This window comes from Scomber scombrus, chromosome 10 (assembly GCF_963691925.1).
Source record: "Scomber scombrus chromosome 10, fScoSco1.1, whole genome shotgun sequence".
NCBI lineage: Eukaryota > Metazoa > Chordata > Actinopteri > Scombriformes > Scombridae > Scomber > Scomber scombrus.
In genome coordinates this window covers 31,381,120-31,396,150 of record NC_084979.1, presented here as the reverse complement: position 1 = coordinate 31,396,150, position 15,031 = coordinate 31,381,120, and the positions used below count along the sequence as shown (strand labels likewise).

Genomic DNA, 15,031 nt, shown 5'->3' with positions numbered 1-15,031 from the left:
AATCTCAAAGCCTCTAAAAACATCCATCAAAAAACAATAACACCAAACCAGGAAGAAGAAGAATCTGTTATTTTTCTCTCTGGTTGCTTTTTTTTAAATCAATAAAATGATCAAAAACAAACAGAATCAGAGTGAAGCTGCAGAATCGTCACTTTAATGAATCATTTTAGGTGTTTTTAGGATCAATTTACAAGCTGAAGAAAGGCTGAAGTGTTGGTTTAATACAAAAGGTGCAAAAAAATAACTTTAATTTCAAGAGTTTTTATGACTTTGGAATGAAACTCGTCCTTTTCTGCAGAAAACATGATTCAGGTTGTGAGTCTGGGAATGTGCCATCAGATCTAATTTAGTAGAGAAAATATTTGGGAAGTGTGATTCTGCAGTTTTTAGACGACTCAAAAACAACAAACTGAAAAAAAACAAACATAAAAAAAACAATTAAATGTGGAAAAAAAAAAAAAAAAAACAACGTTTGGGTTCCAGATGTAAACAGAAGGCGAAACAGCTGACATTCAGTTCCCGTTATTGACCAATCACAGCCCGGCGATGTCAGCTGACCCGACAGGAAGTGACATCAATCGCAGCATCTCTGTGCAGGACGGTGAAGATGATGATGATGATGATGAAGATGAGAGAAGCTGGAAAAAACACCGTTGACTTCTTCGTCTCAGTCGGATTTCTTGTCGCTGCTCGCCTGCGGACACACACACACACACACACACACACACACACACACACACACACACACACACACACACACACACACACACACACACACACACACACACACACACACACACACACACACACACACACACACACACACACAAAAAGAGCGTTAGTACCTCCTGCAGGCTGCACAGTGTATTACATCCAGCTGGGAGCCAATCACAGCTCAGCATGGGTATAGACACGCCCACCTCATTAACATATATCCATGAGGAAAATACTACAGTTAAATAAATATATAAATAATAAAATAGATGCTAAAATAGATGATTAAATAAAATAGATAAATTAAAAACAATTGATAATAAATAAAAATAATAATAAAATAGATAAATAAAATAAATAATAAAAAAGATAAAAGATTAATAATGGATAAAATAAATAATAAAATAGATAAATAAAATAAATAATAAAATAGATCAAATAAAATAAATAATAAATAAAATAAATAAAATAAATAAAATAAATAAAATAAATAAAATAAATAAAATCTAAAATAACAGTGATAAAACAAAATAAATGAATGTTTAAAAGCAATAATAATAATAATAATATTAATAATATAGTAGTCACAGTATTTTCCTGTTTATTTTGTTGTTGTTTTTTTCCTCTTTCACATTGTTGATGTTGTTCTCAGTAGATTTTCTGTGCTCTGTAAATGTTCTCTACGTGTGTGTGTGTGTATACGTGTGTGTGTTGGACGTTTTGTTTTTATTTTCTTTGCTAATAAAACGATAAAAAGATTCACTGACAGTTTTTTTTCTTTTTTCTTTAAATGAATCCAGAAGAACGCTTCAGTCACGTATAACATGTGTTTCTAGGAATGTTACACAACTGTTGGTATGTGTGTGTGTGTGTGTGAGTATATGTGTGTGTGTGTATATGTGTGTGCGTATACGTGTGTGTGTGTATAGTGTATGTGTGTGTGTATATGTGTGTTTGCGAATACATGTGTATGTGTGTGTGTGTATGTGTATACTTGTGTGTGTGTTACTGTGTGTGTATATGTGTGTGTGTGTGTATACGTGTGTGTATATATGTGTGTGTATATATGTGTGCATGTGTATACTTGTGTGTGTGTGTGTGTGTGTATGTGTGTGTGTATGTGTGTGTATGTCTGTGTGTATGTGTGTGAGAGTATATGTGTGTGTGTGTATGTGTGTGTGTGTATAGTGTATGTGTGTGTGTATATGTGTGTTTGCGAATACATGTGTATGTGTGTGTGTGTATGTGTATACTTGTGTGTGTGTTACTGTGTGTGTATATGTGTGTGTGTGTGTATACGTGTGTGTATATATGTGTGTGTATATATGTGTGCATGTGTATACTTGTGTGTGTGTGTGTGTGTGTATGTGTGTGTGTATGTGTGTATGTCTGTGTGTATGTGTGTGAGAGTATGTGTGTGTGTGTGTATGTGTGTGTGTATGTGTGTGTTACTGTGTGTGCGAATACGTGTGTATGTGTGTGTATGAGTATATGTGTGTGTGTGTGTATGTATACGTGTCCTGTCAGGCTCAGATTTAAGAAGGACCAGCTGCTGTTACATTGATCACTTACACACACACACACACACACACAACACTGTAGCTGCTAAATATAACTTTAGCAGAGAGAGAGAAACTACACACACACACACACACACACACACACACACACACTAATCTCGACCTTTAGCCTAAACTGACCCTGAAGCAGATCCTGATTATAAACACTTAATAATCATTTAATCAGCTGTTTATAACTCTCTATAAAATGAAGCTATGAGCCAATAAGAAAACAGTATCAGTCAGTAAATATAACTTCTCCTTAATTAAGACATATTTTATATCATTGCATCTTTTTACAGCTACTCAGAAACAGACTCAGTAACTTTAATGCAAACAGACTGATTCACTGACGCTCTGAAAACAGGATTTTGCATCATTGCAACTTTAAAGGAAATGGAGCAATAACGACTGCAGCATGTGCAATGCTTAGTGTGTGTGTGTTATGTGTTTCACCTTCCTTTTAGTTTAAAGGGTTAGGGTTAGGGTTCGTTGTGCATATATGATGATAATAAAGATTATTCTGTTCTATCTGAGCAGCTGCAGAGTTTATCACACATCAGGTTTTTACTGTTAAACTTCAGCAGCAGTGATGGAGGACCAGAAGTCTGCAGGCAGTGTTTGGGCAATAGACTGTATGTGTGTGTGTGAAAGAGAGAGAGAGAGAGAGAGAGAGAGAGAGAGAGAGAGAGAGAGAGAGAGAGAGAGTCAGTGAGAGAGTGAGAGAGAGTGAGAGAGAGAGAGAGAGAGAGAGACAGAGAGAGAGAGAGAGACAGAGAGAGAGAGAGAGAGGGTGAGAGAGAGAGAGTGAGAGAGAGAGTGAGAGAGAGAGAGAGACATAGAGAGAGAGAGACATAGAGAGAGAGAAAGAGAGTGAGAGAGACAGATAGAGAGAGAGAGAGAGAGAGAGGGAGAGGGAGAGAGAGACATAGAGAGAGAGAAAGAGAGAGGGAGAGGGAGAGAGAGAGAGTGAGAGAGAGAAAGAGAGAGTGAGAGAGAGAGAGAGAGAGAGAGAGAGAGGGAGAGGGAGAGAGAGACATAGAGAGAGAGAGTGAGAGAGAGAGAGAGAGGGAGAGAAAGAGAGAGAGAGAGAGAGAAAGAGAGAGTGAGAGAGAGAGAGAGAGAGAGAGAGAGGGAGAGAGAGAGAGAGAGAGAGAGAGAGAGTGAGAGAGAAAGAGAGAGTGAGAGAGAGAGAGAGAGAGAGAGGGAGAGGGAGAGAGAGAGAGTGAGAGAGAGAGAGAGAGAGAGAGAGAGAGAGTGAGTGAGTGAGAGACAGAGAGAGAGAGAGAGAATTTTTTCTTTACAATTTGCTAATTTTTATTTTACTTTATGTTTTTCTGTCTTATTATCAGCTCATCAATCAGCTGTGAAGCACTTTAAACATTAACCTGAATGAAAGCTGCTGTATGAATGAAGTTTGATTGATTGAACATTAGAAAAGTGTGAATAAGACGTTACAGGAGTTCTGGTTTATAAACCTGTATCCGCCTCGTTATCAGACAGCATCACTGATTAAGATCTGTAGATTAAGATCTGCTTCCCCCCCGACCTGAAACTCAACCTGCACCCTAAATAAAATCAGTCTGCTGCATCGAATACAAAGAAATCTCCACTTTCTCTTCTTCTCTCAACTCCTCAGGATCCATTTCAACCTGAATTAAAGGCTTATTGTTCTGAATGTGTTACTACTTGCAAAGATTACATTTAAAAAATAGCTTAACCCTCACATACTGTTCATATTCTGACTCATTAGTCTCTAAACCATAAACCCTAAAAGACCCTAACCCACAATCACTATTTTATGTTCCAGGAGAAGATTTTATAGAATATTATTAACCCAACAACTTGTTTTAATGTTGATTTTTGATTTTTTTTTTTTCATAAACAAAAGGTAAAACTTGTGTATCAACTGCAATAAATTTAAAAAATGATGCATATTATTTCCATTAAGAAAAGTCTGTTTTAGGGTGTTTTTACAGCTCTGAAATGTATAAAATGGGTCACATTAGACTCAGTATGTAAAGGGTTAAACATTGCACTTTAGTCTGCATGTGTCCAAACAGACCCAAACCTGAATATTACACAGCAGGGGGTTTTACACCTGTCAGGAACCTGAACTCTGCAGGCGTCTGAAGCTTCATTTAAACTTCATCATCCTGACGTCCGATCAGAGGAAACTGTGTCTGAACTTCCTGAAACAGCTGATCTGATATTCACCTCGACTCCTCGCTGTGATGAGTCACAGTCTGAACTTCTTCCTCTAACTATTTTAAATTCTACACAAACTGAGAAGATTCAGTAGGTGGATTTAAAGTGTGTGTGTGTGTGTGTGTGTGTGTGTGTGTGTGAGAGCCTCTGTATGTGTGTGTGTGTGTGTGTGTGTGTGTGTGTGTGTGTGAGAGCCTCTATGTGTGTGTGAAAGCCTCTGTGTGTGTGTGTGTGAGTGTCTCTGTGTGTGTGAGAGCCTCTGTGTGTGTGTGTGAGCCTCTGTGTGTGTGTGTGTGTGTGTGTGTGTGTTACCAGCAGCTTGCTGTGTTCCTCCAGCAGTCTGTCGTACTCCACCGTCAGGTTTTCAGCCTGTTTCTTCATCGCACGAACGTCACTGTCTGACTTCTGCAGAGCTGCAAACACACAGAAAACACGTCAAAACACACTAAAACACACACACTAAAACACACACACACACACACAGAGCTGCAAACACACAGAAAACACGTCAAAACACACTAAAACACACTAAAACAAACACACACACACACACACACACACACACACACACACACACACACACACACACACACACACACACACACTAAAACACACACACACAAACACACACAGAGCTGCAAGTAACAAGTAAGTGACTTCTTGATTAAGTCGATCAACGTTAGATCCTTTCTGCTGATATTTGTTCACATTTTAAAATTCTGCTGAATCAGCTGTTATCACTTCCTGTCTGCATAAAGTATAAATGACTGTTATTGATCTCTGTGATACTGAAGATAACTTATAAACATGATGATTCGTAGGGTCGGTCTGCAGATAGAAGGATAGAGAGTCTTTTTTCTATGATTTAGGAGATGTATTCATTTATATCTTCTTTAAAATGAATCTAAACACATATGGAATCATATCTGTGTGTTCTGATTAGATTTATTAGAGTTGGATGTTCCTTCAACAAACTGCAGCTTCTAAATTACCTTAAAATGGAATTAACACCTTTTAAAAACTGACTCTGTATTAGTTTGAGTCTGTAGTCCAGTAACAGGAAGCTGAATAAATTAGTGCAGCTTCTCCTCTTGCTGCTCCTCCTCCTCCTCCCGCTTCTACTCTTCCTTCTCCTACTCCTCCCGCTCCTTCTCCTACTCCTCCCGCTTCTCCTCTTCCTTCTCCTACTCCTCCCGCTCCTTCTCCTACTCCTCCCGCTTCCTCTCTCCTTCTCCTTCTCCTACTCCTCCCGCTCCTTCTCCTACTCCTCCCGCTTCTCCTCTTCCTTCTCCTACTCCTCCCGCTTCTCCTCTTCCTTCTCCTACTCCTCCCGCTCCTTCTCCTACTCCTCCCGCTTCTCCTACTCCTCCCGCTTCTCCTCTTCCTTCTCCTACTCCTCCCGCTCCTTCTCCTACTCCTCCCGCTTCTCCTCTTCCTTCTCCTACTCCTCCCGCTCCTTCTCCTACTCCTCCCGCTTCTCCTACTCCTCCCGCTTCTCCTACTCCTCCCGCTTCTCCTCTTCCTTCTCCTACTCCTCCCGCTCCTTCTCCTACTCCTCCCGCTTCTCCTCTTCCTTCTCCTACTCCTCCCGCTCCTTCTCCTACTCCTCCCGCTTCTCCTCTTCCTTCTCCTACTCCTCCCGCTCCTTCTCCTACTCCTCCCGCTTCTCCTACTCCTCCCGCTTCTCCTCTTCCTTCTCCTACTCCTCCCGCTCCTTCTCCTACTCCTCCCGCTTCTCCTCTTCCTTCTCCTACTCCTCCCGCTTCTCCTCTTCCTTCTCCTACTCCTCCCGCTCCTTCTCCTACTCCTCCCGCTTCTCCTACTCCTCCCGCTTCTCCTCTTCCTTCTCCTACTCCTCCCGCTCCTTCTCCTACTCCTCCCGCTTCTCCTCTTCCTTCTCCTACTCCTCCCGCTCCTTCTCCTACTCCTCCCGCTTCTCCTACTCCTCCCGCTTCTCCTACTCCTCCCGCTTCTCCTCTTCCTTCTCCTACTCCTCCCGCTCCTTCTCCTACTCCTCCCGCTTCTCCTCTTCCTTCTCCTACTCCTCCCGCTCCTTCTCCTACTCCTCCCGCTTCTCCTCTTCCTTCTCCTACTCCTCCCGCTCCTTCTCCTACTCCTCCCGCTTCTCCTACTCCTCCCGCTTCTCCTCTTCCTTCTCCTACTCCTCCCGCTCCTTCTCCTACTCCTCCTCCTTCTCCTACTCCTCCCGCTCCTTCTCCTACTCCTCCCGCTTCTCCTCTTCCTTCTCCTACTCCTCCTGCTCCTTCTCCTACTCCTCCCGCTTCTCCTCTTCCTTCTCCTACTCCTCCCGCTCCTTCTCCTACTCCTCCCGCTTCTCCTCTTCCTTCTCCTACTCCTCCCGCTCCTTCTCCTACTCCTCCCGCTTCTCCTCTTCCTTCTCCTACTCCTCCCGCTTCTCCTACTCCACCCGCTTCTCCTCTTCCTTCTCCTACTCCTCCCGCTTTTCCTACTCCTCCCGCTCCTTCTCCTACTCCTCCCGCTTCTCCTCTTCCTTCTCCTACTCCTCCCGCTTCTCCTCTTCCTCCTTCCACTTCTCCTCCTCCTCCTCACCTTTCTTGGCGGTCTCCAGCTCCTCCTTCAGAGTCTTCACCTCCTCTTTCAGAGTCTTGTTCTCCTCCTGAACTCCAGGTCCTTTCTTTCCGGCCTCGGGCACATCGATGCCGGCGTCACGCAGTTTCTATGGCGACAGAAAGAGAGAGAAGAAGAACATCTGTCAACATCTGTCAACATCTGTCAACATCTGTCAACATCTGTCAACATCTGTCAACATCTGTCTCTAATGCAAACCTTTAGTTTAAATTCTGCTGAAGATCCAAAAGATGCAAGAAGAATTTTGGGGGAAATGATTGTGACATAAAAACGTGAAGTCTGGAGATTCATGAAAAGCTGCAACGTGAACAAATCAAACTTAAAGCATCGACTGCACAGAAAATATGATTTCAGGCCTGCTATCAGTTATTCTGTCAGTTCATCTTTAGATTAAATCATTTAATTATTGAGCAGCTGAATCTGAAATCTCAGATGTCTGAACTAATTAAATGATGGATTTGTTGTAAGTGGAGATAAAACATGAAATCTGAATTAATTTAATCAACAGTTTGAACAATTACAAGAGAACCATGACGGCAACTAATGTTTTATATTCAATCACATTCAATTAAATTCACTTTAAAGGGTTTTACTATGAGAACAATGGGGCCAAATATTTGGACAATATGAACATTTGCACAACATTAAGACTGATATAAACTACTCATGGACTCATCTGTAGATTATTCTCTATTTACATTCATTGTTTGGTCTATAAATGATGAATCTTTACATATTTTATGTCTTTTTCTCAGGTTTTTTTATGGTTTTGTATTAAATTTCTTGCCTTTTTTACATCCTGAAGAAAAATACTGAACACCAACAATCCAAAACTCAAACATATTCACTTTGAATTGATTAAAAACAATATAAATGTGAATATATACATAGTTTAGTTTAATTTAAAGTGAGTTTAGAGCCCTTTAGACACTCAGATTAAACTCCTGTGAGGATGATGTTGGTTTAACTCCGCCCGCTCAGAGACCAAACAGGTGTTCATTTCAAACGTCTCAGTTTCAACCTCAGTGTGACACACCAGCTGCTCTGAGCGTGTTTTAACTTTAATGTAGTAAAAAAAAAAGCAATATGCAAAAAAAATAATCCTGATATTTGAGCTTCAGATTGATATGAAGACTTTTAAATTTTGCAGCAGTTCAAAGTGACGTTTTCAAAATGTCCAAAACTCCAAATATATAAAAACAGAAGCTGGAAATTCTCACATTTAAGAAGCTGAAACATTTCGTGCAAGAAAATTACCGAAAACGATCAAAAACCTGCAGCTCAGCATTGATTATATATATATGTTGTGTATGTGTATGTGTTGTGTGTGTGTGTGTGTGTGGTGTGTGTGTGTGTGTATCTGGACTCAGACTGCACACACAGGCTGTTTGTTCCGGTTTTTTCTTCTTCTTCTGTTTATTTGTGTCCATTAACAGTTAAAAGTGTCTTCATGTTGGAAGTTCCCCAGTTATGTCACTTTAGATTAACTGTGTGTGTGTGTGTGTGTGTGGCTGTGTGTGTAAAGCTGTGGGCGTGAATGAGGAGTGTTTGTTATTTCCACAGGTCTCTTACACTTACACACACACACACACACACACACACACACACACACACACACACACACACACACACACACACACACACACCACACACACACACACACACACACACACACACACACACACACACACACAGGAAAGTACCTACAGTGTGTTTCTTCATGTGAGTCGTCTCTTTTCTTTCCTCACAGTTAAAATAAACAGGAACTAAAGTCTGTTATCTGCAACTATTATCTGTCTATAAATGAAAGGAACGTCTGTCTGTTATTGGCATATCATCTCTCCAACCGTTCATCACATTCATTTCAAACCTGGCAGGTGTCTTGCTTTGGGGCAGAGTCAGTTCAGTGCCAAGTTTGACATTGTTTGGATAAGAAATGAGAAATGCATGATTGAAATAAGGCATAAATAGAGTCTTGCCGCTCTAACTGCCCTTCCCCTCCTAAAGTAGTAGCTACTGTTAATACACCGCACATATCCTTACTGTACATTGTTATGCAACCATGTAGTTCACTTTTCTATATTGATTATATGTCATTTTGTCAGTATCAGTATTTGCTTTCCTAACATGCACAAATAAAAAATGTAACTCAAAACATAGGACTGTATATAAAATGGACGTAACATGTGGCTGCAGTACCGCGATGTGACCACTAGGGAGAAATAAGCTCGGCTCTTATATTACATCCATGGTAAATCTGGGTTGCCCATCATAACATATCATATTTTACTAGCTGTGTACATGAGTGTGCTGCGTGCTGCATGCTGTCCCCCCCCCTTAACTCAACATGCAACATAAATGTATATTATATATCATTACAGCCCAACTTCAAGTCTCAAGTATTTATAGGCTGTTGAATAAGCAGGAACATTAATTTTAAACACCTTAAGCAGCATAAATATTCTCAAATAAAGGATGGAGGAAAAAGGGCTGCAGTACCACGAGTGACCACTAGGGAGAAATCCGCTGATAGGCTGAGCAGCTCTTATATTACATCCATGGTAAATCCTGGGTGGCCCATCATAACATATCTGGTTTTACTGGCTGTGTGCATGAGTGTGCTGCGTGCTGCGTGCTGCATGCTGTTGCCCCCCCACCCTTTACTCAACATACAACAAACGTATAATATATTTAATTTCAGCCCAACTTCAAGTCTCAAGTATTTATAGGCTGTTGAATAAGCAGGAAAAATTAATTTTTAACACCTTAAGAAGCATAAATATTCTTCTGAGGTCCAACTTCAAATGTAAGATGAAGGTTTGAATCCATTTAATCTGTTTTTACTCCATTTGTTTGCTTTGATAACTTGATTTTCTGCAGGTTTATTCTGTTGTGATCAATAACTACAGTCAGTAAACACAACGCCAGCTCTTTCTGAATCACTGAGCGAACCCACACGTGTCCAAGTTTAAAATCTTTTAATCAGGCGGAGCGTTGAAACTGAAGCTGGCAGCGTGTCGTCAGCGTTCAACACTGAGTGAGTCAAACAGCTGCTGAGCTCCTTCTGCTGCAGACCTTTAACTGAGCAGCCTCGCTCATAAAAAAGACTCATTTTACTGCTCTGAACTGAATCAGCAGCACGAGGGCAACCGGTTCAGAAAGGCCACGAGACCTCAGCGGATCAGATCTGAACTAAGGCTGCATCAACACCTCAGAGAACATTAATAACTAATTAAAAGATGAATTTGACGCTCGGCAGGAAACAAGATTTTACAGATTCTTCAAAGGTTTTCTGGAAGTTTAGGAATTCCTCCTTTCCTTTCCTCCCTTCCTTCTTTCCTTCCTTCCCTGTCCTTCCTCTCTCTTTCCTCCCTTCCTTCTTTCATCCCCCTTTCTTTCTTCCTTCTGTCCTTCCTCCCTCCTTCCTCCTTTCCTCTGTCCTTCCTTTCTCCCTACCTCCCTCCCCTTCCTTCCCTCCTCCCTTCCTCTTTTCCTTTCTCCCTCCCTCCATCCTTCCGTCTTTCCTCCCTCCCTTCCTTCTTTCCTCTGTCCTTCTTTCCTTCCTTTCGCCCTTCCTCTTTTCCTTTCTCCCTTCCTCCCTCCTACCTTCCCTCCTCCCTTTTCTTCCTTCCCTCCTCCCTCCTCCCTTCCATCCTTCCTTCCCCTTTTCCTTTCTCCCTCCCTCCCTCCTTCCGTCTTTCCTCCCTCCCTCCTACCTTCCTTCCTCCGTCCTTCCTTCCTTTCCTTTCTCCCTTCCTTCCTTTCTTCCATCCTCCCTTCCATCCTTCCTCCCTCATTTCCTTCCTCCCTCCCTCGACTCGAGGACAACAGGAGGGTTAAGTAATAATCATAAACAATGCTGGAAATTAGAGATGTAGTTGTCCATTTCTGTTCCACTTTCGAGCAGCTGTTCCAGATGTTTAACGTACTAGTTTTGTTATTAGCGTCAGTAACCGTCACAGCAGACAGCAGCTTTTTGTCCATGTGAAACCAACATAGCTCAACTCTGCTCCACATATTTCCATAGACTGTATATAAGAAATGGAGCTAACATCCGTGATGTCACCCATTGGTTTGTGGACTGCTGCTCGAGGCCAATAGTATCGGATCTGAGCAGCGCCATCTTCAAAATTTCAGGTGCATGCTGAAAATAAAACAGGGATTCTACTTATATGGGCATCAGGAGGAGCATGAGGCGCCTTCCTGAACCTGTGAACCAATCAACCTGTCAATCACCACGTAGCCACGCCCTAATGCATACCCTGCTTTATCGTCACATATAAAATCAGGGAGGCCAAAATGTCCCAAATGAACATCATACTGCATTGAAGAAGGCTTTAAACTAGCGATTGAGACCATAAAACACATTTTGAAAACGTTTACTGAGGTTAGAAATCAAGTGAGAAGTTGGTGAATTCTCCATTGACTTGTATAGAGACGGAAGTCCTTTTGACACCAAAACGGTCGCCCCCTGGTGGCCTTTTGATAGAATGCAGTTTTAAGTTACTTCCTGCGTTGGCCTCATTTCAGAGGGCCGGAACTCCCCACCTGGTTTGGGCTGCAGCTGCAATACCGCGAGTGACCACTGACTGAGTGGTGGTGCCCTATCAGCTCTTATAACACATCCAACATCTAGACTACATGTCTCAACTCTCAAAAAACAAAAAACAACCACAGCACAAAGGTCGACGGTGCTCCTCTTAAATGATTACATCATCATTGTTTGATTTCTTAATGGACTCATCTCTACTGACGGCAGGTCGGACTCTGACAGTCTGATCCTGCAGCTCAGTAACAAACCAGTACACAGCTGGCACAGACACCAGAGCTTCCAGTAACACACTCCTACCAAACAATGATCCATTAACTAACTGATCAGGCGGGTGAAAGTCATTCTGGGAAACGTAGGAATCATAAACGGACCTGGACAGGACGACACGCAGTCTGCAGGGAGGTAAAAAAAAAAAAATCAATAAAAGCTGAATAAGTTTAACCTTCCTGTTGTCTTCGAGTCAAGGAAGGAAGGGAGGATGAAGGAAGGAAAGGGGGAAAGAAGGGAGGGAGAGAGGAAGAAGGAAGGACAGGAGGAAGGGAGGAAGGAAGTGAGGGAGGAAGAAAGAAGGAAAGGAGGAAGGAAGGAAGGGAGGGAGGAAGAAGGAAGGACAGGAGGAAGGAAGGGAGGAAGAAGGGAAGGAGGAAGGAAGGAAGGAAGGAAGGAAGGATGGTAAATGGTAAATGGGGCATTTCTAGTCTTTTCGACCACTCAAAGCGCTTTACACTACAACTCATTCACACACATTCATACACTGATGGCAGGAGCTACCACACAGGATGCACATCAGGAGGAAGCTAACCATTCACTCGCATTCATACACCGTTGGCACAGCAACGGGAGCAACTAGGGGTTAAGTGTCTTGCCCAAGGACACATCGACATGTAGACTGGAGGAGCCGGGAATCGAACCGCCAATCTTCCAATTGGAGGACGACCGCTCTACCTCCTGAGCCACACCCGCCCACAGGATGGAAAGAGGGAAAGATGGAAGGAAGGAAGGAAGGGGAGAAAGAGAAGGAGGAAGGACAGACGGAAGGAAGGAAGGGAGAAGGAAGGGAGGAAAGGAAAGAACGAAGGGAGGAAAGAAAAGGAAAAAAGGAAGGAGGGAGGGAGAAAGGAAAAGATGAAGGGAGGAAGGAAGGAAAGAAGGACAAGAAAAAAAAAAAAGGGAGGAAGGTAGGAAGGAAAAAAAGGAAAGGAGTGATGGAGGAAGGAAAGAAGGAAGGAAGGGAGGACGACAGGAGGGTTAAAGTTATCAATCAGCTCTGTTGTGTTGTGATCGTTTTTTGATGTCTGCGGTCGCCAACGATCAATACGACTCATTATGCATCACAGTCTCCTCAGCTTATTGATCTGCTGCTCCTCCACAGTCACATGATCAATACCATCGACCGCACTGATCACAGCTGCTTTGATTATAACTCAGAGATCATTTCATACAAAGAACCTGGAGACTGGTAATCTGCTGTTTTTAATTATCTATAAAGCTAAAAAAAAAAAAAGGGTAGTTTTCCAGCTGATTCTGAAACTAATGATTATCTAGATCATTGCTTCATCTGTCAGTTATTTACTCTTTTAACCCTCCTGTTGTCCTCGAGTCAAGGGAGGAAGAAGGAAGGAAGGCAGGGAGGAAAGAAGGAAGGGAGGAAATGAAAGAAGGAAGGAAGGAGGGAGGGAGGGAGGGAGGAAGGACAGAATGAAGGAAGAAATGGGGATGGGGAAGGAAAGAAGGAAGGGAGGAAAAAGAGAGGAAGGAAAGAAGGAGGGAGGAAGGAAGGAATGACGGAAGGAAGTAAGGAACAGTCAAAACAGACGGGGTCAATTTGACCCGGGAGGACGACACGAAGGTTAAAGACTCGCCTTCCAGTCGGCGGCACCAAAGCTTTTATTGCTGCTAACCCTAACCCTCTCTGGCTGCATGGAGGTGCAGCACGGCCGGGAATAAGCATCATTTAAAAAAGCAGCTAAAAATCGACCTGTTCAGACAGGCACTCAGGTAGTTTGTGGTATTTAATGTTTTAACTTGACACCAGCGTCTGCTCCCTCTGGATGTTTTTAATCTATGATAGTATTTAATTTCATTCATTGTGATTGTGAAGCACTTTGTGAAGCTGTCTGTGGAAGCTGCTGTATAAATAAACTCTGCTTACTTAAAAGAAACCTGATGATGTCAGAGTGAGCCAGTCTGAAGGAAGATCATGTGAGAGGGAGGAAGGAAGGGAGGTAGGGAGGGAGGAAGGAAGGAAAGAGAGACGGAGGAAGGGAGGGAGGAAGGAAGAAAGGAAGGAAGGAAAGAGAGAAGGAAAGAGGGAAGGAAGGAAGGAAGGAAGGAGGGAGGGAGAAAGGAAAAGATGAAAGGAGGAAGGAAGGAAAGAAGGAAGGACAAAGGTAGGAAAAAAGGTAGGAAAAAAGGAAGGAGGGAGGGAGAAAGGAAAAGATGAAGGGAGGAAGGAAGGAAAGAAGGACAGAAGAAAAAAGGAAGTGAGGAAGGTAGGAAGGAAATAAAGGAAAGAAGGAGGGAGGGAGGACGGACGGAAGGAAGGGAGGAAAGGATAGAAGGAAGGGAGGAAGGAAAGGAAGGAAGGAAGGACAGAAGTAGGAAAAAAGGAAGGAGGGAGAAAGGAAAAGATGAAGGGAGGAAGGAAGGAAAGATGGACAGAAGAAAAAAGGAAGGGAGGAAGGTAGGAAGGAAATAAAGGAAAGAAGGAGGGAGGGAGGACGGACGGAAGGAAGGAAGGGAGGAAAGGATAGAAGGAAGGGAGGAAGGAAAGGAAGGAAGGAAGGACAGAGGTAGGAAAAAAGGAAGGAGGGAGAAAGGAAAAGATGAAGGGAGGAAGGAAGGAAAGAAGGACATAAGAAAAAAGGAAGGGAGGAAGGTAGGAAGGAAATAAAGGAAAGAAGGAGGGAGGGAGGAAGGGCAGACGGAAGGAAGGAAGGCAGGAAAGGATAGAAGGAAGGGATGAAGGAAGGAAGAGATGAAGGTAGGCGGGGGAGGAAGGAAAGAAGGAAGGGAGGAAAAAGAGAGGAACATGTGCATCTACAGACACACACACACACACACACACACACACACACACACACAGAGACAGACAGACACACACACACGTGCAGAGGCTGTGTCACCTTCAGTAAGTCCATCCGGTCAAATATAGTGACGACTATCATCACAGAGTCACGTGTACGTATGTGTGCTGTGCATTCACATAACTGACCTTCAAGCCTTTCAGACGGATCCATATCACACACACACACACACGCACACACACACACACACACACACACACACACTGAGAGAAACTAACTCCCTCTGCACACTTCAAGGGTCAAGGCAGGAATGTTTGTCTACATAAAAACCAAAAGAGCTACACTTATTGCAGCTGTGCATA

At 42.8% G+C, this 15,031-nt stretch overlaps 1 protein-coding gene across 1 annotated transcript in view; it reads right to left on the bottom strand.

The window, feature by feature from the left end:
- Nucleotides 1-6: 6 nt before the first annotated feature.
- bcap31 (B cell receptor associated protein 31) overlaps nt 7-15,031 on the bottom strand; it is a 36,453-nt gene continuing 21,428 nt past the window's right edge. The window contains exons 5-7 of the mRNA XM_062427504.1: nt 7,053-7,179; nt 4,794-4,894; nt 7-694 (exon numbers count right to left, since the gene is read on the bottom strand). Of these exons, the coding sequence (XP_062283488.1) occupies nt 668-694; nt 4,794-4,894; nt 7,053-7,179 (255 nt within the window). The 3' untranslated portion in view covers nt 7-667. The remainder of the gene's footprint in view (nt 695-4,793; nt 4,895-7,052; nt 7,180-15,031) is intronic.